The following is a 23807-nucleotide window of genomic DNA, read 5'->3' on the forward strand; positions in this document are numbered from 1 at the left end:
TGTGTGTGTGTGTGTGTGTGTGTGTGTGTGTGTGTGTGTGTGTGTGTGTGTGTACAAGGACATCTGAAGGCTCTGGTTTAGTCTACCTTAAGGATAAGTATTTTATAGTTTAAACTAATTCCATGTCCTTTAACACTAGATTGAAGGCTAGTGACTTTTAGGTACACTTCTATGCAACTGATGATTAGACGTAGCCCAAGTCATCCCTTTCCTTTGTCCTTAGGCTCATCCTACGTACTTGGCCTCCTCCAGTTCCTCTGTGCGTTGAATGGCATCCGTCTCATATTTGGTCCTCCACTGAGCAACTTCCCCATTGGCCTTGGACAATGCCCTTTGCATCTCCGCCTTGGCTTCCTGTTCCTCTTCATACTGTTCCCGTAACAAGTCACAGTCGTGGCGGACTGACTGCAGTGCATGGGCCAGAGCATTCTTGGCCTATGAAAATGGTAATATCGATGTGTTAGTTTCATTTGCTTATAAGGAATCTTCATTTTCATCAGTATAGAAGAATGAACTACTGGAAAAAATCTTGAGATGCAAAAATATACACAAACAGAAAAAGAAACAAAGACAAAGAAAAGTTATCATCAGTTACTCACTTTAGACTCCTCTTCTAGCTGCCGCTTCAGTTCTTCAGTTTGTTGGGTAAATGCTTGTTTACCCCTTAAAAGCTGAGAGACCAAAATTTCTTTCTCATCTAATTGACGGGAGTATTCACCTAAAATAACAAAGTGGAACATTTTATTAGGATCATAGACAAAGAAAAGAGACTTAAGGCTTGCATATCCCTGTACACAGAACCCACTCCTAGTTGTTGCTATTATACCTAATGAATACCACCCCCCCCAATTTCTATGGAATTTGTAGTCTTTTCTGATTTGTTTGATCAACAAAAATAGTTTGTCTTTTGAGGTGCATTTCTCACTTCCAAAACTGAAATTCTGCTTCTCACCCAGAATTTCTTTTCAGTTCTGTCTGATTCACTATTTATAAGATCATAGATTTAGAACTGGAATGAACCTTGAAAGTCATCTCATCTAATTCCAATAATTTCCATTTTACAGATAAGAAAACTGAGAGAGATGAGGTGCCTTGCCCAATGTTGAAAGATCCCAAATGGAGCTCTTCAGGATCCTCGTTTCAATGCCCTGCCTCCTGTACATTCATAGACTCAATGAAGAAACTTGCCTGCCTCTGTCAGCTGTCGTGCTTTCTGGGCTGTCAGCTCATTGACCAGACGCTGTTGTTCATCTTCGCTGTTCTTAAGTTCACTAACTTGATCTTCCAGACTTCGGGACAGTTTTTCAAGATTTGCCTAGGAGAGAATAATGAGGCACTGAGCACAGTCAGAAGAGTAAAAACTTTACCTTAAGCCACTTTTAAATACAACATATTTTCTAGAAGTGGTTATAAAATAATGAAAATAAACATGCCAAAATTGATATGTCTAAATGGATATTATCCCCTTAAAATAGTGACCCTCAGAGGCCTTGGAGGTCTAAGGAAATTAATGTTAATTCATTTCACACTCCTGGAGAATGATTTTGACACTCTGAGAGATTTGGGAAGAGGTGGTTGTTGTTGTTTGCCCTTCGTTCTCAAAGAGGACCAAAGATATCAGTTGAGTGATGTCTTGACTTGCAAGTGAATTAGATTTAAGTGAGGCTGAGCTGTGCAAAGTCATCAGCCTCACTTTCTCCTCCAGAGTCACTGGAGCCCAGTGGCAAGACATAAGTCAAGAGTACTGGCAATGGCCCTGGATGCAGTGGGAAACCTTGGGCTATTTAAGCTAAGGCTAGGGTTTTTCCTAAATGTCTTTTTGTCTGAGACAATGGAAAAAGAAGGCGACTAATCAACCTTCCAGGTGATTCAAAAGTATCTGACAATAGAGATCTGTTTTTTCCTGAAACACATATCTAGGTGATGGAACCTCATAAGACTTGTTTAACTTGGTCATTACTACTAATTTTTGGTAATTAATATGAGGGTAAGTGATATTGCCAGAAGGAAGACAGGGACTGTCATGTGGAAGGGAGATTGTATGTGGTCTGCTTCATCTCAATAAAAATGATGGGAGGAAATTGCAAAGAGGCAGAATTAGGCTTTAGGTGAGGAAAACGTCATAGCAATTAGTTATCCCAAAGTGGAATGCTGCCTCATGGGGCAGTGTATTGCTTCTCACTAGAGGTCTTTAGACAAAGGCTATACAACCATTTGTCAGCTATGTTGGAGGATGGATTCTTGTTCAAGTATGGGTGGGCTTGCATGACCCCTGATTTGCCTTTCAGCTCCGAGATCTTGTGATTCTCTGGGTTAGGAGTGTTGAAACTCCACATTTTTCTAAATGTTCTCAAGACACAAACTCTCTTTGAAGCTTTTCCTGCCCTTTGGATCCCTGACTACCTTTGGAGCCTCTAGGTTCAGGTTAGGAACAGGCAGCATGGTATAGTAGATTAGGGCACTGGACTTTTCCTCAAAGAGATCTGGGTCCTTTCCAGCCTTTGACACTTATTAGCTGTGTGACCTTGGGCAAATCACTTAAAATCTTTGTACCTCAATTTCCTCATATATAAATGAAGGGGGTTGGATTAGATGATCTTTAAGGTTCCTTCCAGCTCTAAATTCATAACCCAATTTTGGGAGGCTTGCTGCTACTCCCAGTTAATCTTCTGTAGACCCAGACCAACTTCCAGAATATCCAGGGAGAAACTGAATCATAAATATTAAGCTGAAAGAGATTTTAGAGATCACTTTACCTAACTTATTCAATTTACTAACAAGAAAAGTGACACTAAAGTGGCTTGGCCTAGTTCAAACAGTGAGAAAATGGTGGTCAGAACTAGAACCTGGATCTTCTAAAGCCTAGTTCTAGTGCTGTTTCTACAATAACTGTCTTCTCAGGACAGAAATCAGGAGTAGGCGGGTCAATTTCTCCTTGGAGTCAGAGGTTCCAATCTATCATAGGAGTCCTGCATATCTGAATATACTATAAAGCTTCCTATGTGCTACCACATTGCCCTAAAAATTAAGTTCCACTGTTCCAACTTTTTGGTAAGTCTGATCCAGATCTACCCAAGATCACTTGAGAACCCTTGAAGTTTTGACAGGTTTAGGGGCCTGTCTCCATTAATTAATAGTTTAGAACTGGACAGCTGCTGACTAGTTTGTGGGTTGGTCAATAGCTTCCAATAACCTGGAACTAGTCTGTATTGAGAACCTACCTAATATAAGAAAATTCGCACTAAAATTTTATTTTGAAAGAAGAACGTTCTTTTGCCCCTAGTTGTGGCCAACATTTGTGGTAAGAACAAGTAGAACAAGTGTGACAGATAGAAAAAAAGAATTAAAATAGTCACAACTGAGAAAGATGAGTGAGAAGCTATGAAAAGAATTAATTATCAAGGGGATAGTTTTTCTAATTTTGATTACTTTTATTTTATTTTCTTGAATTAGATATCTACTATTGGTTTTAAGAATGTCATTATTATTATTATTATTTTGGGGGGGTCTAGGCAATGGGGTTAAGTGACTTGCTCAGGGTCACACAGCTAGTGTCTGGGCTCGGATTTGAACTCAGGTGCTCCTGAGTCCAGTGCCAATGCTCTGTCCACTGTACCACCTAGTTGCCCCAAGAATGTTAATTTTTTATTGGTATCATTTTTTTAGCTTCATCTTCATTTCCCAATATATCTACTCTACCCAGCAAACTATCAATAGATAATAGAAAGAAAGAAAACAAGCAGCTTGGAAAAACCCACATTAACCAAATGTGACAGTCTATACAATTTTTCACAGCTATTTGTCCTTCACCTCTGCAAAGAAGGGAGGATTATTTCTGTTTGTGACATTATATATAAACTCCTTCATTACCTTAGCTTTGGAGAGCATTTCCATGTTACTGGAAAGGTCATCAATTTCTAACTTCAGTTCACTCTTCTCCTTCTCCAGTTTCTGTTTGACCCTCTGCAGGTTGTCGATTTGCTCCCCAAGCTCAGCTACGCTATCCGCGTGCTTCTTACGGAGTGCAGCAGCTGTGGCTTCATGCTGCAGGGTGGCCTCTTCAAGGTCCCTACGCATCTTCTGGAATTCAGCCTCTCGCTTCTTGTTCATCTCAATCTGAGCTGAAGTTGCCCCACCAGCTTCTTCCAGGCGCTCGCTGATCTCCTCGAGCTCCCTGGAGAGATCAGATCGCTGCTTCTCAGCTTTTGCCCGAGAGGCGCGTTCTGCCTCGATTTCCTCCTCCAGTTCTTCAATGCGGGCCTGGCAGTAGGGGAAAGCACACTCATCAGCACCTACCTGTTGATGGCTAATTCTCTGAGGATTGGAATTCAGAGAAGTGATGCTTTACCTGCAACTCTTTAATCTTCTTCTGTAATTGAATTTCCACTGCCTGTTCATCTTCAATCTTGCTTTGTAGGTTGCTGATTTCAAACTCTTTCCTTTTGGAACAATAATCTGTTAGTTTTTAATTCTATTTTGTTAGGTCTCCTTATCTCACCCAAGCTGGAAATTCAGAGCCTACCCCTGGGCCCAATCCCATTGCTGATCTGCACAGAATATTTGACCCGCTCCATTTTCAACCTGGGCTGCTTCATCCTTCCTTAGGCAGCCTGGTTGGCCCTCTTGTTCATGGAGGCTGACCATATTGGTGCCAGATTTAGTTCATTCACCCAATTGGCTAAGCAGTTTAGAATTCCTGGGCTCAAGTGATATACTAGGCTCAGCTTCCCTACTAGAGAGGCTTACAGAGTTACAGGCTGACTCATTTGAATTAAAAAGACCATCTCATACAGACATTGTTTTCCTCACTACATACTTAAAACTGTTTAAAAATATTTCTATCTTCTGATTTTATATCACCTTCATTTCCAAAAATTTCATCTCCCTCCCCTTTTCCTACTCAGCAAGCTATCTTTCATAAACAAGAAGAAAAAGAAAGAAGAAAAAGAGTGATTCAACAAAACTATCACATGAAACTAACTTGATTGTATTTGCAATGTTCCACACTCACAGTTCCCATCTATATTCTACTCCCTTCATCTCCAACTTTGCAAAGAAAAGAGAAAGGCTTATTTTCTTATCTTTTTCCTGTGTCAAGCTTGGTCATTATAATTACACAGTGTTTAGTTTGTGTGGTTGCTGTTCTTTCCATTTTCAGGGTTTCATTCAAAGCTGCTTACTTTTTAAGTTTTTCATCGAGCTGTGCTTTGTCGTTTTCCACGTCCATTGTGGATTCTTGGGCCAATTTCAGGTCACCCTCAAGTTTTCGCTTTGCTCTCTCCAGGTCCATGCAAAGCTTCTTTTCTTGTTCCAATGACCCTTCAAGCTGAATCAAAAAGATGTAAGCAGTTTTACAATATTAAAGTAACTTTTTTTTTTGTTTTCTCTTTCAGAAGGAAAGAAATTTATTTATTTATTTTTTAAGACTTACATCATCCACTTGCTGTTCCAATTTGGTTTTGGCTTTGGTCAGTGTGTTCACTTTGTCCTCTTCTGCCTGCAGGTCATCTAGGGTCTGCTGGTGGGCCTCTTGGAGGGCTTTCTTCTCTTTAGTGAGCTTAGCAATGGTTTCATCCAACCCTGCCATCTCTTCTGTGAGGTTTTTCACCTTAATAAGTGGAGAATGAGATTGTTTTAACATAAAATACATTAACTATATGTATATATCTATATCTGTATCAGTAGTGTGGAATACTTAGGAGGTAAATATAAGGAACATAACTCAGACCTTGTTTTCTGTAGCATGTTTTTCCTTTTCAACTTTGGCTAGGGTCAGCTCAAGGTCATCAATGTCTTTCTTGAGCTCTGAACATTCATCCTCCAATTTCCTCTTCTTGGCTGTCAGTTCAGCATTTACTTCTTCTTCATCTTCAGCTCTTTCAGTCAATTCTTTGATCTTTGCCTCAAGCTGGATTTTGTTCTTGATAAGCTGTTCACATCGTTCCTCTGCATCAGCCAAGCTATCAGCTTCCTGGGGAGAAAATGCATTCAGTTATTGCATTAGAGATTTAAAGTTTAAGCATGTTCTTTGAAGAGAAAAAGCCATGCTTACTGAATTATGATGAATGTTTTTCATTTTAAAGAAGCCTAGCTAATTTTATTATGCTGGCTTCAAAAATTCCAAAAAGACAAGTAGGAATAAAGCTGTGTCTACACATAGAAACCCAACTAATACTTCCTAGGAAACAGGATTTAGATAGATAATGGGATGACCATCTTTAAGGGTGAAAAGAAGTAATAAAATCTACTAGAAGAAATGCTTTACTGGGTGAGATTCAGGAGACCTGGGTTTACTTGAAATTCCTTAACCTCACTCCCTGTGCTTTCTTGTTGTTGGGATATTAACAGCTACTTCAAGTCAAGTCAATAAGTATTTATCAAGTTCCTACTATGTGCCAGACCTAGCACTGAGCACTGAGGATACAAAGAAAAGCAAAAATAGTACTTTTCCTCAAGGATTTCACAGTCTAATGGGTGGTGGGGGTGGGAGGGGGGGGGGACCAACATGTAAACAACTATGCACATACAAGATATATACAGGGTAAGTGGAGGTAAGACCAAAAGGAAGGCTAACATTGAGCAGAATCAAGAAAGACCTTTTATAGAATGTGGGCTGAGGACACCAGGAGGCAGAGATGAAAAGGGAGAGTATCCCAGGAATGAGGGACAGATAGTGAAAGGCACAGAGTGTCTTGTTTGAGAAAAAGCAAAGACACTACTGTAATTAAAACATCAAAAACAAATGCAGAAAAACATTTTTTAACTAATCACCACCACTACCTACCCCCTATACACCCACCCCCAAACAATAAAGAGCCTCTAAAGAAAGGATTCAGCAAACCATTTGACCCAGTGATACCATTACTAGGCCCATATTCCGGAGATCAAGAAAGAGGAAAAGGACACATACGTGCAAAATTGGAATTCTGGCCTTTTTGCCTGCAAGTCCACTACACCATCTAGCTGCCTCTTTGGAAAGAAGCCAAAGTATTCCTGAGGGGAAAATTTCTATCTCTAAAAACTTTCATCAACAAAAGTAAAACAAAATAAATTAATTGGCATGTATCTTAAAACAAAAAACAAGAAAAACAAATAAAAACCCTCTAAATTGTATGAAAATGTAAATTCTAGAAATCAAAGAAAATACTAATAAAATGGAAAATAAGCTTACTGAATTAATGAAACTTAGAGCTGGATTTTTGGAAAAAATATTATCAACTAATCTTATTAGAAAAGAGAGGAAAACCAAATTACCAAAATTAAAAATGAGAATTTCCAAAAAACGAAGAGGAAATAAAGGAAATTATTTTAAACCATTTGGTCCAATTAAATGCTATTAAAACTGATAAGTGAAATGAAATGGCTCAATATTTATAAAAACATAAAGTACCCTGATTAAGAATGAGAAGTAATTTAAATAATTCAATAAAAAAAGGCATAATTGAACTCCCAGAGGGAAAAAACCTTAAGACTAAATGGATTTATAAATGAATTCTATCAAAGAGCAATTAATTCCATTATTACATGAGCTTTTTGAAAAATAGGAAAAGACTTCCTGTTAAATTATTTTTATGAGACAAATATGGTCTTTATACCTAAACCATGGAGACACAAAGCAGAGAAAGAAAACTACACCAGGAATTCTTAGTCTGGGATCCGTAAAATTGTTCTAAAACATTAAAACTATTTAAATATAATTGGTTTCTTTTCTATCCTATGTATTTTTATTTTATGTATTTAAAAAATGATCCTAACATTTATGTAGTACTTACTATGTGCCAGGCACTGTGCCCAGCACTTTACAATTATTATCTTTTTGATCCTCACAACATCCCTGGGAGGTAAGTGTTGTTATTATCTCCATTTTACAGATGAGGAAACTGAAGCAAACAGAGGTTAAACAACTTGTCCAGGGCCACACAGCTAGTAAGTGTCTGAAGTCGGATGTGACTTCAGGTCTTCCTGACTCTGACCCCAGCGCTCTATCCATTGTCTGCCTAGATATCCTATCTGAGATGGGGTCCATCTCAGAAAAACTTTCCAAGATGGGGTCCATAGATTTCACTAGACTGCCTATGGTGTACACCACACAAAAAAGAGTAAGGATCTCTGTTATAGACCAATATCCCTGATGAAAATAAAAATAAATAATTTTAAATAAAAGTATCAGCAAAAAGACTAATAACACATGAAAAAGATTACAGCCTATGAGTGGGTTGAATTTATACTAGGAATGAAAAATTATGAAAAACAAGACCCATTTGGGTATCTTGGTTGGTTGGTTGGTTTTTCTTGTGCTATATTCTCAAAGAGGACCAAAATGACATCACTATGCTAGAGTCAAGTTACAACGTGTCCAACTCTGGATGATCAGACTAATACAAGCTTGGAATGTTCTACCACAGGCCAGGCACACGTGAACATTTGGGGTGGATTCTTTAAATTTGTGCATTACTTACTATTGTAGGATAATAAAAATATTCCTTTTAGAATGCATTCAATAATAGTAGCCTCTTATTTTAGTGCTGAATACTCACTGATTGAACTTGGAGCTGCAGGTCATTTTTCTCTTTCAAGAGAGATACCATTTTTTCTTCCAGCTCCTTCCTTTTTGCCTCTGACTTTGCAAGACTTTCTTTTGTTTTCTCAAATTCCTCTTTCATGGTGGCCATCTCCTTCTCAGTTTCAGCACTCTTGAGCAGAGGTTTGATTTTAAAGAATAATTTCATCCAAGGCCAGTGCTTGACATTCATGAAAGCGCGGACGTTGTACTGGATACAAAAGAGGGCTTCTCTGAAACGTAACAAAAAGGCAAATTGAGCTTCTGTAGCTCTTTACTAGGTAAGTTATCATTGCTAGTGGTATCAGGGCTTAGCACAGATGTCTTGCCCATGGTAACTGAATTATTATAAACGTCATCCTATTTTAATTAATGTCAGTTCTATTTCTATAGAGTAGACAAAGTCTGTATTAATGCTGCTTTGCTAAGGAATTCTGATTCATAAAAAATCTACATAAAGATGGGTTCATAAATCTCTATTCATTAGTGACCAAGATTTGTCTTTTTGGTAAGGCAACATACATAGCCATGTTTGAATATATGTATAATGTTAAGTATTCTTAATATAGGACCTGATTTTCAAAATAATATGTTTGTGATTTGAGAGTGGAAGGTAGGGTGAAGAAGTAGAATACTTCTTGGCCATTGGTATGTGGATCAAAATCATGTGGAATGCTGCTTTAGGTAGGAGGTTGGAACAACTGGGTTCTTTCTAATGCTTATTTTTCCAGTGCTAAAATTTGGCAATTCTGTGTCTTTAGGAGAATTGAAACAAAAGCAGAGACATTATTGTTATTATTGTTACCTTCTTTGCAACATTTTCTGGTACTCTACCCTCATGAGGAATCCTCTGCACATGGCTTGAGTTCGGGTGATAATCTGTGCTAGTTTATCATCTCTCATCTCCTCCAAGAGACCCAGAAGACCAGCTTTGAAGAAAACCTTAACAAAGAAAAGATCACAATCTTTCATTCTTTAGGAAGTACAAACAAGGTAGAAGTCACTTATGTCCGACACAAAAAATTAGTGCTTATACCTTGGTGTGACCAAATTTATACTGGGTGTGATCCACATCAATAGATGCAAGAAGTTTCTCCGAAGCCTTCTTGCTATCAATGAATTGCCCTTCAGGAATAGCACTTGCATTTAAAACCTTGTATCTGTAGGATTAAACAAGTTGTAAAGTGTTATAACCCACAGAAACACTAGTTCATCAGGTAATTAATTTGTTGTTTGTTTGTTGATTTCAATTAACTTCCTCCAATAGAATAATGGAAACAACATGAATCAGATGGCTATATGTCACATACCTTGATATCCTTAGCAGTGTAGACTAGATAGCTTTGGAGGCCTCCACTGAGCACGTGGCAGGAAATAAATAACTATTTCTGATTGAATTTGGTGAATATAACTGAATCTCAAGAGAAGCAGTTCAGTATAGCAAATAACTAATATTTATGTAGTGCTTACTATGTTACAGGCACTGTGCTAAGTGCTTTACAATTATTATTTTATTTGATCCTCACAATAACCCTAGGAGGTAGGTAGTATTCCTATTTTTTACATTTCACATTTTACAGAAGAGAAAACTGAGGCAAACAGAGGTTAAGTGACATGGTGAGAGTCATACAGCTAGTAAATGTCTGAGGTCGGATTTGAACTCAGGTCTTCTTGACTCCAGGCCTAGAGAGTGCTCACCTTGGAGCCTAAATTCAAATCCTATCTCTGCCAGTGTTTTCCCCTCTCAGATTACCTTCCATCTGCTATTTATATATCTTGTATGTACCTAGTTATTTATATGCTGTTTCCATCACTAGAATGTGCCCTCTTTGAAGGCAGGGACCATGTTTTCAACTTTCTTTACACCCTTAGCCTTAGAATAGTGACTGGCACATAGCACTTAGGAAATGATTTTTGATTCACTGACACAGTCCTGTATGATACTGAGGAAATCACTTAACATTTCAATCACCCAGGCAATTTTCTAAAACTATAAGTTGTAAAACAGTTGCCTCTATGCATCGGGAGAGGGAGTTTCCTCTCTGTGAGTTCCCTTCATTGATGAAATCAGAAGTCTGGATAAAAAAAATAAATCCAAAGAAATACTAATGATAACCTGAGAAGAAAGATAAAAATCAAAATGATTGAAGAGCTGAAGGATTTCACGGACAATTCTCTCATTGTACAGATAAGAAAACTGAGGATAAGAGAGGGAGAGTGACTTGTCCAAGGAGTAAAAAATAGAATTTGAATTCAAATCCATATCATTTGACTCCAAATCCAATATTCTTTGCACTATACTGCTCTGCCTTCACGAAATTTCATTAACTGTGTCCTGTGAAAATCTGTTTTTCCACTGTTTAATCCATGTCTATTTCCCATCTTCAAAAAGTGTTCATTTTTATCTGTCCTGCTGTTCTATCCCAGGCAACACTTTGTTTGCTCACTTATACAACCAATTAAACATGATATGTGCAGAATTTTATAACATTGCAAAGGTGAAATATTGAAGGGTTGCATTACTATACTATATGAAATATATTTATATAAAATATATTTATATAAATATACATATTTATATAAAATATATTTATATAAATATACATATTTATATAAATATATATATTTCATATATTATATGAAATACACTAAGGAATGGCTGACCTCTGTTTGAAATCACCATATAGGATTCGACTTGGGAATCCTTTCCGGCAGATTCTGATGCCTTCTAGCACACCGTTACACCTCAGCTGGTGCAGGACAAGTTCATGTTCCATGATACCTGAAAGAAACCATCATATATGTTCACTGTCTTGCAAAATGAAGAGCTCATAACCAACAGGTATTTTAATCTGAGTCTCTTACCAGGAGTTTTGGTTTCATTGGGAATGATGCACCGGACAAAGTGAGGGTGAGTGCTCCTCAGGTTGGTCATCAGCTTGTTTAAATTCTCCTAGGAGACCACATAAGAAGTTTCATGAATATAGATGACATCAGAATCACAGAATCTCAGAAGTGGAAGGGACCTCAAATGCCTGTTCAACCTGTATCTGACCAAAAATTCCTTCAAAAGATCAGTCCTCCAGCAAGAAGAATACCATTTCAAGTAGGCTTGTGAATAGCCTCATGAATATTTGACTATTACAATAATTGGGGAGATGAGAATGCTGATATCATTTCAATGTCTGGACCTGTGATTTCATTGTTGGTGGTAAATCCCAGAGGCAACTGTTCTGCAAATGACAGTCTTAGAAAACGGTCTAAGAGCACCGAGAGTTTAAGTGACGGGTCATTGTCATGCTGCATGTAATAGAGGTGGGGCTTCAACTCAGGTCTTAACCATAAAACCTCTCTTACTATCAGTGTATTGTAACACTGATTATATTTTATAGGGATTAAAAAGCACTCCTATGTATATCACAACAACACTATAAAACATGCAGGAAAGGAATTCCTAATGCACAGAATCACGGAACCTCATGTTTGAAAAGATTTCAGAAGCTGTTTAGTCCAACCCATATCTAATCAATCTCTTCTGTAATATTTCCACAAGTAGTCATTCAGCCTCTGCTTGAAGATCCTCAATGAATTGAGGGGCAGAGTAACCCACTACCCCTCAAAGACAACCCACCCCACTTTTGGATAGATTTAAGTTTTTGGAAATTTTTCTAATCTCAAACTAAAATTGACCTCTCTTCAACTTCTAAAATTTCCTCCTTGTTTTCTTTTCTGGTGCCAAGCAAAACAAGTCTAACCCTTTGACATTCTAGCTATTATGTCCCTTCCTTGTCCCTTGCCCCACATCTCCCCTTCCTGTTATTTTCTTTTCTGAGTTAAATATCCCTTTTGCCTTCAACCAATCCTCATATGACATGGTCTCTTATGCCCTCATTATACTGATTGGTCTGGACTTGGGGTCAGGAAGACCCATATCTTCCTGAATTCAAATCTGATCTCAGACACTTACCAGCTGTGTGACCCTGGGCAAGTCCCTTAATCCTGTTAGTAACAGTTTCCTTATCTGTAAAATAAACTAGAGAAGGAAATGGCAAACCACCCTAGTATTTTTGCCAAGAAAATTGCAAGTGGGGTCACAAAGAGTCGGACATAACTGAACTGCAATAACAACTTTTTAAAAAAAATGTGGTTTCTACAGAAAGAACTGGAAAAATAGAAGTATGTATAGAAACTATTTGGGTCTAATGGTAGCCACCTCTAGGGTGGGGGAGGGAGGGAAAAAAAAAGAAATTTACATGATAATTTTGTTGTATATTTAAAAAAATATATACATAATTGTGCATAATAGATTCGCAGTTGCATTGCAATCATCTTTTTTGCACTGTTATAGAAATGCTTGTTTTATTCCATAAATTAAAAATTAAATTAAAAAATGTGGTGTCTAGAACTGAAAACAATGCTTCACATGTCATCTGGTCAACTTAGAATACAACAAAATTACTACCCCCTGTATTCTGGACACTGTGCCTCTCATTGCAACCTAAGATCACACTATTTTTCCTTAGCTACAAAAAATAGACAAACAATTAAAACGTTGACTGACAATAAACTTCAGTCCATTAATACCCCCAGATATTTTTCAGGAAAATTGTTATTTCATCATAATTCCCCCATCTTGTTCTTGTGAAGTTGACTTTTTTCATCCTAAATATAGGGCTTTTTACCTTATGAAATTTGGTCTTATTACACTTGGCTTATTATTCTAATATTATATATATGTATATGTATATGTACACATACATACATACACACACACACACACACATACACACACATAGACACACACATTGGATCAAATAAGATGACTTAGGTAAAGCACTTTGCCAACCTTAGCATACTATATAAATGCTAGATACTGCTGCTGCTGCTGTTACTACTTCTACTGACCCTTTGGTTCATTCTTTCCAGTCTTGATGGGTAGTGATTATGTGCATGAGGGAAATAAATGGAAATATATGCTATAGTCTGGTCAGAGTGAATAAGGAGAAGGCATGTAAACAAAAACAGCTAATATAATGGGTGAGTCCAGAAAGGCACCTCTTAGACACCAAAGTGATTTGACAAACTCCTTTAGCTTATCTAGCTTACTCATGATTGGTGAGTTTGAAGGTGTCTGGGGTCTGTTTATTCCACAAGAGTACATTTCTAAAGGACTTACATTAGTCTTGCCTTAACTGTGCGGAAATAGTCTGTAAATTCTAGCTAGGGTTGGTTTCCTGGACTGCCTAATTTCTCAGGGTCCTCAGGACAAAAATTAGCACTCAAGCGATAGGGATAAGAAATTAGCATTCCTTATTCCTCCAAACAAAGTTCATCCAAGATGCAATAATTATAAGCATTTCCTGAAATTAGCTAGAGAATGTTGAATCAAGTTTGCACTGTACCCTGAAAAGAGCTGACACTGTCTGGAAAGATGATCCCTTCTTCTTGGAACTTTTCTTTGCTCCACCATCTGAGATGGGAAAAAATCCATCAATTAAAATATAATCTGGACTCTGGAATGTTACTTGAAAATTCTGTAGGAATCAATATGTTCAGACAAGCATTGCAGATATTACCAGCTTCAGCTGCAGCATATGCAGAGAAAAGATAAGCCAGAGTTTTCATTGAGGATTTCTGGTAGAGCCCAACCACTGTCTCATTCAGGGGGTCCTTATTCTTGTCTAGCCAGCCTGCAATATTGTAGTCTACAATGCCAGCATAGTGTATCAGAGAGAAGTGGGCTTCAGCCTTCCCTTTGGTAGGCTTGGGTTTCTGGAAGTTGCTGGATTTGCCAAGATGCTGGTCATATAGCTTGTTTTTGAAAGATGTGTCTGTTGCTTTGGGGAACATACATTCCTCTTCTAGGATGGAGAAAATGCCCAGTGGCTGAAAGGCAGAGGAAAGACATTGGATTTCAAACTATCCTCTTTCAAAAGTAAATATTGACATGATTGTTATTTCTTTGGGTCATACACAGCCCTAAATTAAGCAAACTCATGTCAGAGATCAAGAAAATAACTTTATTTGGGAAAAAATTATTTGGTTACACTCATTAAAAGCACTCCTGTCAACTTAATGAGTTGTCTCTCAAATTATGCAATAGTTCCGTCGCTACCACTATGTTATAAGAAAACCACATTATGAATAGCTTTGTTTCTAAAGAGAAAAGAAAACAGGATATGTAGGATCCAAATTTCAGAGTAAGAGTTTGTTTTTAAATGTTTATTTTTAAATATTTTCTTAGACAAGCCAGTTCACTTTTAAAGTTTTATCATTAAATTTAACCTTGCTGATCCAAAAGAATGTATCCTGTAATATTATAATTACAGTGAGATTTAAAATAACCCCAATAATTGAATGTCTTTAATATATTTTAACTTCTTCACTATTTATATAGAAAGAATTAAAATAATTTGAATTCTATTGCTTGGCTCCTTGATTTTGAACAGAGTAGTTGTTTGGCTGGTTGTGATTATGAAGAATAATGGGACCACATTTTTTTTGGTATGTCACTTATGAAATATTTAAAATACAAAATCAGAAGTAGATTTGGTTTAAATGGTAATATTTTTTATCATAATAAAGGAAGGTAGATCAGAAAAAAACCAAAATAAAATAACACAAGCCTAGAATGTTAGGCTTTTTGTTAAGTGCTTTTAAACAGGCCCCATGTCAGTTGTTCTAAGAATGTGTTCTCTCTCATTCTTTCTATGTATGAATTGGGAAAGGAAAGTTCTTTTCAAATTATGAAATACAACATTTTAAACGCCCCTATCTCAAACCTGGTAGAGTATAATTAATAGTGATAAGAGGTGCATTGTCTGTCTTTGAAGAGACATATGAGAAGACCAAAGTCAACCTTGAATAATGATATGATTAAACCACTTTTTTAAAAAGGTCAAGCACACCTTCTCAATGAGCTCGATGCAGGCCGCCAGGTCCATCCCGAAGTCAATGAACTCCCACTCGATGCCTTCCTTCTTGTACTCCTCCTGCTCCAGCACGAACATGTGGTGGTTGAAGAACTGCTGCAGTTTCTCATTGGTGAAGTTGATGCACAGCTGCTCCAGGCTGTTGAACTGAGTGAATCAAATACTTTGAGTGAGACTGGAGAAACAAGGAATGCTGAGGTAAATCAAGTTAGGTTGTAGACTGATATATTTAGAATTTGGTTACTCACGTCGAAGATCTCGAAGCCAGCGATGTCCAGGACTCCAATGAAGTACTGTCTGGGCTGCTTGGTGTCCAGCTGCTGGTTGATGCGAGCGACCATCCACAGGAACATCTTGTCATAGACGGCTTTAGCCAGAGCACCCACAGCGTTGTTCACCTTCAAAGACAGAGGGTTGATTCATAGAATTACTAGAAGAATATCAAGAATGTATCAATCCCTCATGATAAGTTTAAATAATAAATTCACCTGCTGCACAGTCTGGCCTTTGGTGACATATTCGTTGCCAACCTTCACTCTAGGGTAGCACAATGCTTTAAGGAGGTCAGCAGAATTCAGATTTTGGAGATAGGCAGCCTTATCAGCAACTGTGAGGGTAGGATGAAATAAAGTTAGATTACCATGCTTGCCACCCTCTCGATCAAGTTTTTTACAGCAACTTTTGCTTTTTTTATAGACCACCAAAAACCTTTGCAAAGGTTTAAATGCCATCCCTTTAATATCATGGATTATATTTCCCACTACACTGCTCATCATCTCCACTGGCCAAGATGTATTTTTATCTTGCATTTGTTGCAAGTGTCCTTGGGGTTGTCATAGTCATCATCATCATCATCATTTCAGGTCAGGAGTCACATTCTTCCCTCATATCCCCAGTTGTTAGTGAGTTTGTTGTTGTCATTGTTCAGTCATTTTTCGGTTGTGTCCAACTCTTTGTGATCCCATGGCCCCATTTTTGAGTTTTCTTGGCAAAGATACCAAAATGTTTTGCCATTTCCTTCTCCAGCTGGTTTACAGATGAGGAACTGAGATAAATAGGGATAAGTGACTTGCCCAGGATCACACAGCTACTAAGTATCTAAGGACAGATTTGAGTCTTCCTGATTCCAAGCCCAGTGTTCTATCCACTGTATTACCTAGCTTCCTGTTGTTAGTGATTATCCTACCTCAAATTACACACACATATATGTTGTATATATGTATTATTTTAATTTTTTTCAGTTCTGTCCAACTCTTTGTGACCTCATTTGGGGTTTTCTTGGCAGACATACTGGAGTGATTTGCCATTTCCTTCTCCAGTTCATTTTTCTGGAAGGAAGGAAACTGAGGCAAACAGGGTTAAATGACTTGCCCAGAGTCACATAGCTGGTGAGTATCTGACGCCAGATTTGAATGAAAATGAATTTTCCTGATTCTAGGCCTGACACTCTATCCAGTGTGCCACCTAGCTGCCCCAAATATGTGTGTGTGTTTGTGTATACACATATAAACACACATATACATCTATACATATTTATATATACATACTTATATATATATATATATATATACACACACACACAAAAATAGATATGCATATATGTTGTAGCTCCCTAGTAGAATATGTTTCTTGGTGGCAAGGACTAAAACTTTCCTGGGACCTAGGAGACCTGGGTTATATTTCTAGCTCTGCCATTTGCTTACTATGAGACTTTGGGTAAATCACTCTTGACCTCTGTTCCCTCATGTGTAAAAAAAGGGAGTTGGGTTAGGTGCTATTTAGGGTCTATTCTAAACAGGGAGTGCTGGTACCAATTCAAGCCTTTTTGTGAGAGTCAATTGTTAAATTCTCAGTGTGAGGATTTGCACCTCAGAAATCGATACACTACAAATAAAGGCTTGGTTTATTGTTTTGTTGATGGTCTGGACCTATGAAAGTGATGGAGAAAATATTAATAATGCCGATTAAATTTAAAAGTGTGTTTTGTGTACATAATTTTCCCCTAGAGATGATTCTTAAATAATTACCAGCATGTCAATGATTCTAGATCAACATTCTATGATTCTATACAATGTATGTTAAACACATAGTAGGTTTACAGACAATAATTGGTATAAACTGTTCAGAAGAGGGAAGGATAATAGGATCTTAGCTTTAGAACCAGGAGGAAAATTAAAGGATATGAAGGAAATACATTAGGGAGGAAACAATTTTGTGGTAATTCTCTGGAGTATTTTTTAATAGTATTTTTTTCCAATTACATGTTAAGACAATTTTTAACATTCATTTTTTATAAAATTTTGAGTTCCAAATTTTCTTCCTCCCCTTCACTCCCCTCTCCCTAAGATGGTAAGCAATTTAATGTGCAATCATGTAAAATTTATTTTCTGGAGTATGCTTTAATTTTTTTTTAAAAATAAAAATCAAATAAACTTAATGTTAGATATTTTTTCATTCTCTTTTTCTCCCTTGATATCTATGCTGGCTTTTGTTTGGAATTCAGCAATGCTATATTAACATTTTTTGCTCTGGGCTATGTAGGAGGAAGTGATAGCATGAAGTGTGGACCTACACCCACAATAATACTACATGGTTTTTCTACCATGTGTCCTGTTACAAAGATGCCACTGCTGTGTTATTGGGGCTGGCACTGGGGCTGGATAGGGGAAGAAGTAACCACCAAGATGGTGCTGAGTCATCTAAAATTTTCCACCCCGGGAAAAACCCAGATATCTTTTTATTAGTTATGGTTCTGATCTTCAACATGTACATATGTACATTCATGCCTTAATATGCTGGTAAATTTTTAACCACCAGCTCTCCAAAAAAGGAAAAAAAGTACTCTAGGTACACATTTAAGTTTATTCTGCATTATTAACATTTTCACCACCATTTTCTTAAGTCTAGTCAGATAGTAATTTGTAGTATTTGCTGATTTAGCTCATGCTAAAACTTTAACAACTGGCTAACCAGTATGAGCTCATTCCCTCACTCCCCTGCATTCATACCTGTTTATCTACATATACAACATACATATATGTATATATACATATATACACACAGACCTAATATATGTAAGTGTGTGTATTTTGTATATAAAGGCTATATCAATAAGAAAATATGTTTTTGTCGGTGTAGGCTAATGCAAATCTGCTGATCAAACAGGAGATAAATCTTAATGAGTTGCCTGAGGTTAAGTGACATGCTCATGTTTACATGGTGATATTCTAATTCAAGTTTGCTTGACTCCAAGTTTAACACTCTATGTAGTGTACTTCCTCTCATCAGTTTCATCAGTCATACACAGTATGAATTATTTGTTTTGTTGTTGTTCAGTCATTTCAATTGTATCTGACTCTTTGTGACCCCATTTGAGGTTTCCTTGGCGAAGATGCTGCAGTGGTTTGCCATTTCCTTCTTTTCTTTTTTTTGGCTTGGCAATGGGGTTAAGTGACTTGCCCAGGGTCACACAGCTAGTGAGTGTTATGTGTCTGAGGCCAGATTTGAACTCAGGTCCTCCTGACTCCAAGGCCAGAGCTCAATCCACTGTGCCAGCTAGCTGTCCCTTGCTATTTCCTTCTCCAGCTCATTGTATAGATGAGGAAATTGAGGCAAACAGGGTTAAGTGATTTGCTTAGGGTCACACAGCTAGGAAGTGTCTGAGGCCAGATTTGAACTCAGGTCTTTATGATTCCAGGCCCAGTGCTCTATTACTTAGTCACCCCCGGTATGAGTTATGTCATACATACATACATATACACACACCTACACACATACATTCAGTGATGATGAGTTAAGAATTAGGTTCCGTTGGGATTTTGCACAATGTAAAGTCAAATGGATAGTTATTTACTACCTTCAGTGCCGTCTGGCTCAGCCTGCTCCTCTCGCTGCTTTTGCTTGAATTTCATGTTCCCATAATGCATGACAGCCCCCGTGAGCTTGTAAATGGACACTTTTTCCTCTGTAGTAAAACCCAGGATATCAATAGCACTCTATAAAAAGAAGAGATAAGACAGAGGTCAGATATAGCATTCTCAACATTTCACTTTGTTTCAGGAGGAAGCATTTATTGATTTACTTAGTAACAAGGTACAATGTGTCATAAATTTGTCACTTGTAATACATGGGATGTATTACATAGAACTTTATATGTAAAAAAAAAAAAACCCAAACTGTTACATGGCTACATGCTATATCCCAAGGGATGTCGCAAAGCAGCCTCAGTAAGGTAAGACATAAATGTATGAACCCATCAGCAGAACCTGTTAGCACCACTGAAAAACAACTCAAACATACACGCAAACACCCTCTATATTGACAAAGAGCCGGTGACACCATCTTCATGTTAGAAACACAACTGACGTTTTTGTGGGTGTTACTTACATCTGTGGCAATCAATTCTTCTTGATCATCAATGCTGGGAACAGTGATCTCCCCTTGACTGATGAAGGCGTAATCATATGGGTTGGTGGTGATCAGAAGCATCTCTAACCACATAAAATACAGGGCATATGGTTTACATTTAAATTTCCTAATGGGATTATTATTGCCCAGGTAATAAATTAAAACACTGCCTTACCAATTAGTTCTGGTTTCTTATTGGATGTGATCTGATAAAAAATGTGATAGCTTCTTTCAGCCTTTAGTTGAAAAGTAACTCTAGACTTCTCTAGCAGATCTGAAATGACAAGAAAATGGAGAAAAATGCAAGCTTTAACAAATTCAAAGAGTTTACAGAAATTAAAAAACAGAACTAAAATGTTTCTTAATCACATTGTGAGATATACACAATGACAATGAATATGCAATGTAGATTGTACGTTTGATAAGAGTAATTTGGTATTTTTTTAAAGTAACTTACATTTTTAATCACATCACCATTTAAGAAGTATTGTAATCAGATTCAATGTAATTCAGTGTAAATGTGGAAAGAACATTGGATTTGGATTCAGAATAAGGCTTTAATTCAAGTCATAGGTTATTGACTTATTAGCCATATATGACTGTGTGCAAATCACCTAATCTTTCTATTTGTAAAAACAGTGATAACAATACTTGAGTCAGCAAGTATTGCTCACAAGTACGATTCTGAGGCCACTTCTAAGTGAGCATATTTCCATTGGAAGAAGATAGCTTTTTGGTAGTAGTTAAAATACCTCAGGGATTAACATTAAGATACTCATGGGACTTCCACATCTTCACTCACAGTCAGAAGGCATTGTAATGATCCCAGAAGTTTCCAGGTGAATAATATTATAGGATTAAGTGCAAATAGGCCAGGGCAATTTCCCGCAGTCCTTACCAACTTAGGACTTTCCTCCAAATATTGCTCAGATATACTCTAGCTGTTAGTCAATGAAAAATGCCTGTTTTAGGACAGCTTTATTCTATTCCCACCCCACCAACATTTGGGTTTTATTGAAGCTAAGAAATAGTATTTCTACATAATTTAATAATAATACATCACAGTTATGTATGATCTTATCCATACTATTCTGTGAATCCAGGACTGCAGATAACAACCCATTCATGCCTTCTCATGTACTCCCATAAAAATCAGCATGAGGTCTTCCTCTAGTTCTCTGGACATTATGTATTTGCCATTAAGCTTGCCATTTGCTCTCTCTCCTCTTACTCTAGCCACTAGCCTTGATATCTTTTCTTTCTTTAATTAAAATTTTTTTCAAGCAATGAAAATCTATCTTCTCTTAACTGTTACCTCCCTTTCAACATTGAGAAAGAAAGAAAAACAAAACCCCTATTACAGACAGGTATATGCACAGTCAAGCAAAATAATTTCCATGTCAAGAAAACACATCTCAATTTTCACTATGAGTCCATGAGTAGTCTGGAATGAGTTGGTCGTTGTGAAGATTAGAGTTCTTAAGTCTTTCAAGGTTGTCTTTACAATATTGTTATCATTATGTAAATTGTTCTCCTGGTTTTGCTCACTTCATTCTGCTTCAGTTCATACAAGTCTTCCTGAGTCTCTCTGAAATGTTCCCTGCCATTATTTCTTACAGCACAGTAATATTCACATTCATATGCTATAACTTGTTCACCTATTTCCCAATTAATGGGAACTCCCTTAGTTTCAATTTTTTTGCACCAAAAAAAGAGTTGCTATAAATACTTTTTGACATATAGATCAATTTCCTTTTTCTTTGATCTTGTTGAGGTATATATCTAGCAGTGGTAGACAGCTTTACTCTTGATATGAAGAGGAGCTGGCATTTGGATGAAATGCTAAAGGCACCATCTATTAAAGTTGATTCTCCATGTCAATTTCTTCCTAGGGTGACCCCTGGGACAGAAAACTTATCCTCTAAAGAAAGGGCTGCTAAAAGCAACCAATATGGATATAATCTCTTAAGAAAAGTCCTTCACAATCCCTCTAGTTTTAAGTGTTCTCCTTTCCCCTACATTATCTTGGGTTTACTTATCTTTTTACATGTTACAGATTCAAAAACAGTGTAAAGTCCTTGGGCATGGGGATAATTTTAATTTTTGTCCTTGTATTCTCAATGTCTAGTACAGTGCTTTGCATGTAGTACATTACAGGAATGTAATTAATGCTTACTAAATTGTTGAAATGATTGTTGAAAAGAAAGGCCTATGGCATATAACTCAGACACAGTCTGGGTCCTCTGAAAATTCACATCCACCCAGTATCTTCCTGATCAGGTAATAATATCTGTCAGGTAAAGGTACTGATTCCAAGTCTAGAATTTTCTGGTTATATCAGAATTCCCTGGGTGACAGTATCCCATTTGGTTTTGTGGTTTTTTTTTTTTTTGCTAGGCAATGGGGTTAAGTGACTTGCCCAGGGTCACACAGCTAGCACATGTTATGTGTCTGAGATCGGATTTGAACTCAGATCCTCCTGACTCCAGAGCCAGTGCTCTATCTACTGCGCCACCTAGCTGCCCCTCACAGTTTCCCATTTGGATATCTTGTGGGCAGTACTAATATTCACTCATGGGTAAGATAAACATATTTATCACAGGCAGTGCTTTTTTTTTTTGTGAGGCAATCAGGGTTAAGTGACTTGCCCAAGGTCACACAGCTAGGACAGGTCAAGTGTTTGGTCTGAGGCCGGATTTGAATTCAGGTCCTCCTGACTTCAGGGCTAGTGCTCTATCCACTGTTCCACCTAGTTGCCCCAGCAGTGCTTTTTAAAAGCAAGTTATTAATTTATAGGATGCGGGATCAAAAAGATCTCCAAATGAAGTCTTTCTACCCCAAACCAAAAAGCCCAATTCATATTTTCATGTCTCTTGTTACTTACATGTTTCAATGTCAGCTGAAGCCAGTTTCCCTGTGGTACCAAAATGGATCCTGATGAATTTACCCTTGAGAGGAAAAAAATGATCTATAAATTTGTAAGCAAACAAAATACATACAATAAACAGAATTCACAAATTCATAGACATGGCAGCCTATCCCTTATGAATAATATGATAGAGTCTTAGTGACCAAGAAACTTACAAAACGAGATGAGTTGTCATTCCTCACAGTTTTGGCATTTCCAAAGGCCTCCAGCAGGGGGTTGGCACTGATTATTTGATCTTCCAGCGTCCCCTTAAAAGGAAAAAGCAATGTTTAGATCTAGGCATTTGTTCATATACTTGGGAGCATGGGGAGAGACTTTTAATCTTATTTTGGTAATGGACCCACCTGCATCTTTCCTGAGGAATCTTCCTTCTTCTTTTCCCCAGTAACTGCAATTGTTGCAAAGTATTGAATGACACGCTTGGTATTGACAGTCTTTCCAGCACCAGATTCTCCACTGCCAAATCCAAATGAATGAAGCAATTCAGATCCTTGAACTATACAGCCAATATAATTTGAAAAACCAGAACAAAAATGCATATAATGTACTTACGTGATCAGGATTGACTGATTCTCACGGTCTATGAAGGAGAAAGTGAAACAATTTGTTAATATTTTTGCAGTGAAAATTGGAATTCAGCATAAATGTCTCAAAGTGTTTAGCATCAAAAGTTTATATATTTTAACATTAATTAACATATATGTACATGCACACATATTTATATATTTGTATGCATATATATTTGTATGTATATTTGTATACATATTTGTATGTATATATATTTGTATGTGTATATATATATTCATATATATATATATATATATATATATATATATACACTTGCTAACTTCTGATTACCAACTTTATGTCGAAAGGAATAAAATTAACTCATACTTGACCAAAAATCCCATTTACTCAATCTTGAATAGGCAGTTATATGGTCCTCACTTGAAGAGCCCTCAAAAGTTTATAAGCTCCT

At 37.1% G+C, this 23807-nt stretch overlaps 1 protein-coding gene across 4 annotated transcripts in view; it reads right to left on the reverse strand.

Annotated features, from left to right (window-relative positions):
- Positions 1-23807, reverse strand: part of LOC114034381 (myosin-8) — a 43096-nt gene that overhangs the window by 13289 nt on the left and 6000 nt on the right. Inside the window, exons 4-28 of one of the 4 annotated variants that reach the window (XM_027850054.1) lie at positions 23381-23408; positions 23186-23284; positions 22984-23086; positions 22784-22847; positions 20075-20173; positions 19879-19982; positions 19349-19487; positions 15981-16099; positions 15741-15890; positions 15469-15639; positions 14137-14446; positions 13963-14030; positions 11426-11513; positions 11225-11342; positions 9597-9720; positions 9366-9502; positions 8538-8793; positions 5729-5971; positions 5432-5608; positions 5181-5326; positions 4349-4439; positions 3871-4260; positions 1189-1315; positions 600-718; positions 239-435 (exon numbers count right to left, since the gene is read on the reverse strand). In XM_027850054.1, the coding sequence (XP_027705855.1) occupies positions 239-435; positions 600-718; positions 1189-1315; positions 3871-4260; positions 4349-4439; positions 5181-5326; positions 5432-5608; positions 5729-5971; positions 8538-8793; positions 9366-9502; positions 9597-9720; positions 11225-11342; positions 11426-11513; positions 13963-14030; positions 14137-14446; positions 15469-15639; positions 15741-15890; positions 15981-16099; positions 19349-19487; positions 19879-19982; positions 20075-20173; positions 22784-22847; positions 22984-23086; positions 23186-23284; positions 23381-23408 (3667 nt within the window). Of the gene's footprint in view, positions 1-238; positions 436-599; positions 719-1188; positions 1316-3870; positions 4261-4348; positions 4440-5180; positions 5327-5431; positions 5609-5728; positions 5972-8537; positions 8794-9365; positions 9503-9596; positions 9721-11224; positions 11343-11425; positions 11514-13962; positions 14031-14118; positions 14447-15468; positions 15640-15740; positions 15891-15980; positions 16100-19348; positions 19488-19878; positions 19983-20074; positions 20174-22783; positions 22848-22983; positions 23087-23172; positions 23285-23380; positions 23409-23807 lie in introns of all 4 variants that reach the window. The other 3 variants (XM_027850053.1, XM_027850052.1, XM_027850051.1) reach the window with 3 other exon arrangements.

The sequence above is a fragment of the Vombatus ursinus genome, unplaced genomic scaffold, assembly GCF_900497805.2.
Source record: "Vombatus ursinus unplaced genomic scaffold, bare-nosed wombat genome assembly UNPS02008996.1, whole genome shotgun sequence".
In the NCBI taxonomy this organism is placed as follows: Eukaryota; Metazoa; Chordata; class Mammalia; order Diprotodontia; family Vombatidae; genus Vombatus; species Vombatus ursinus.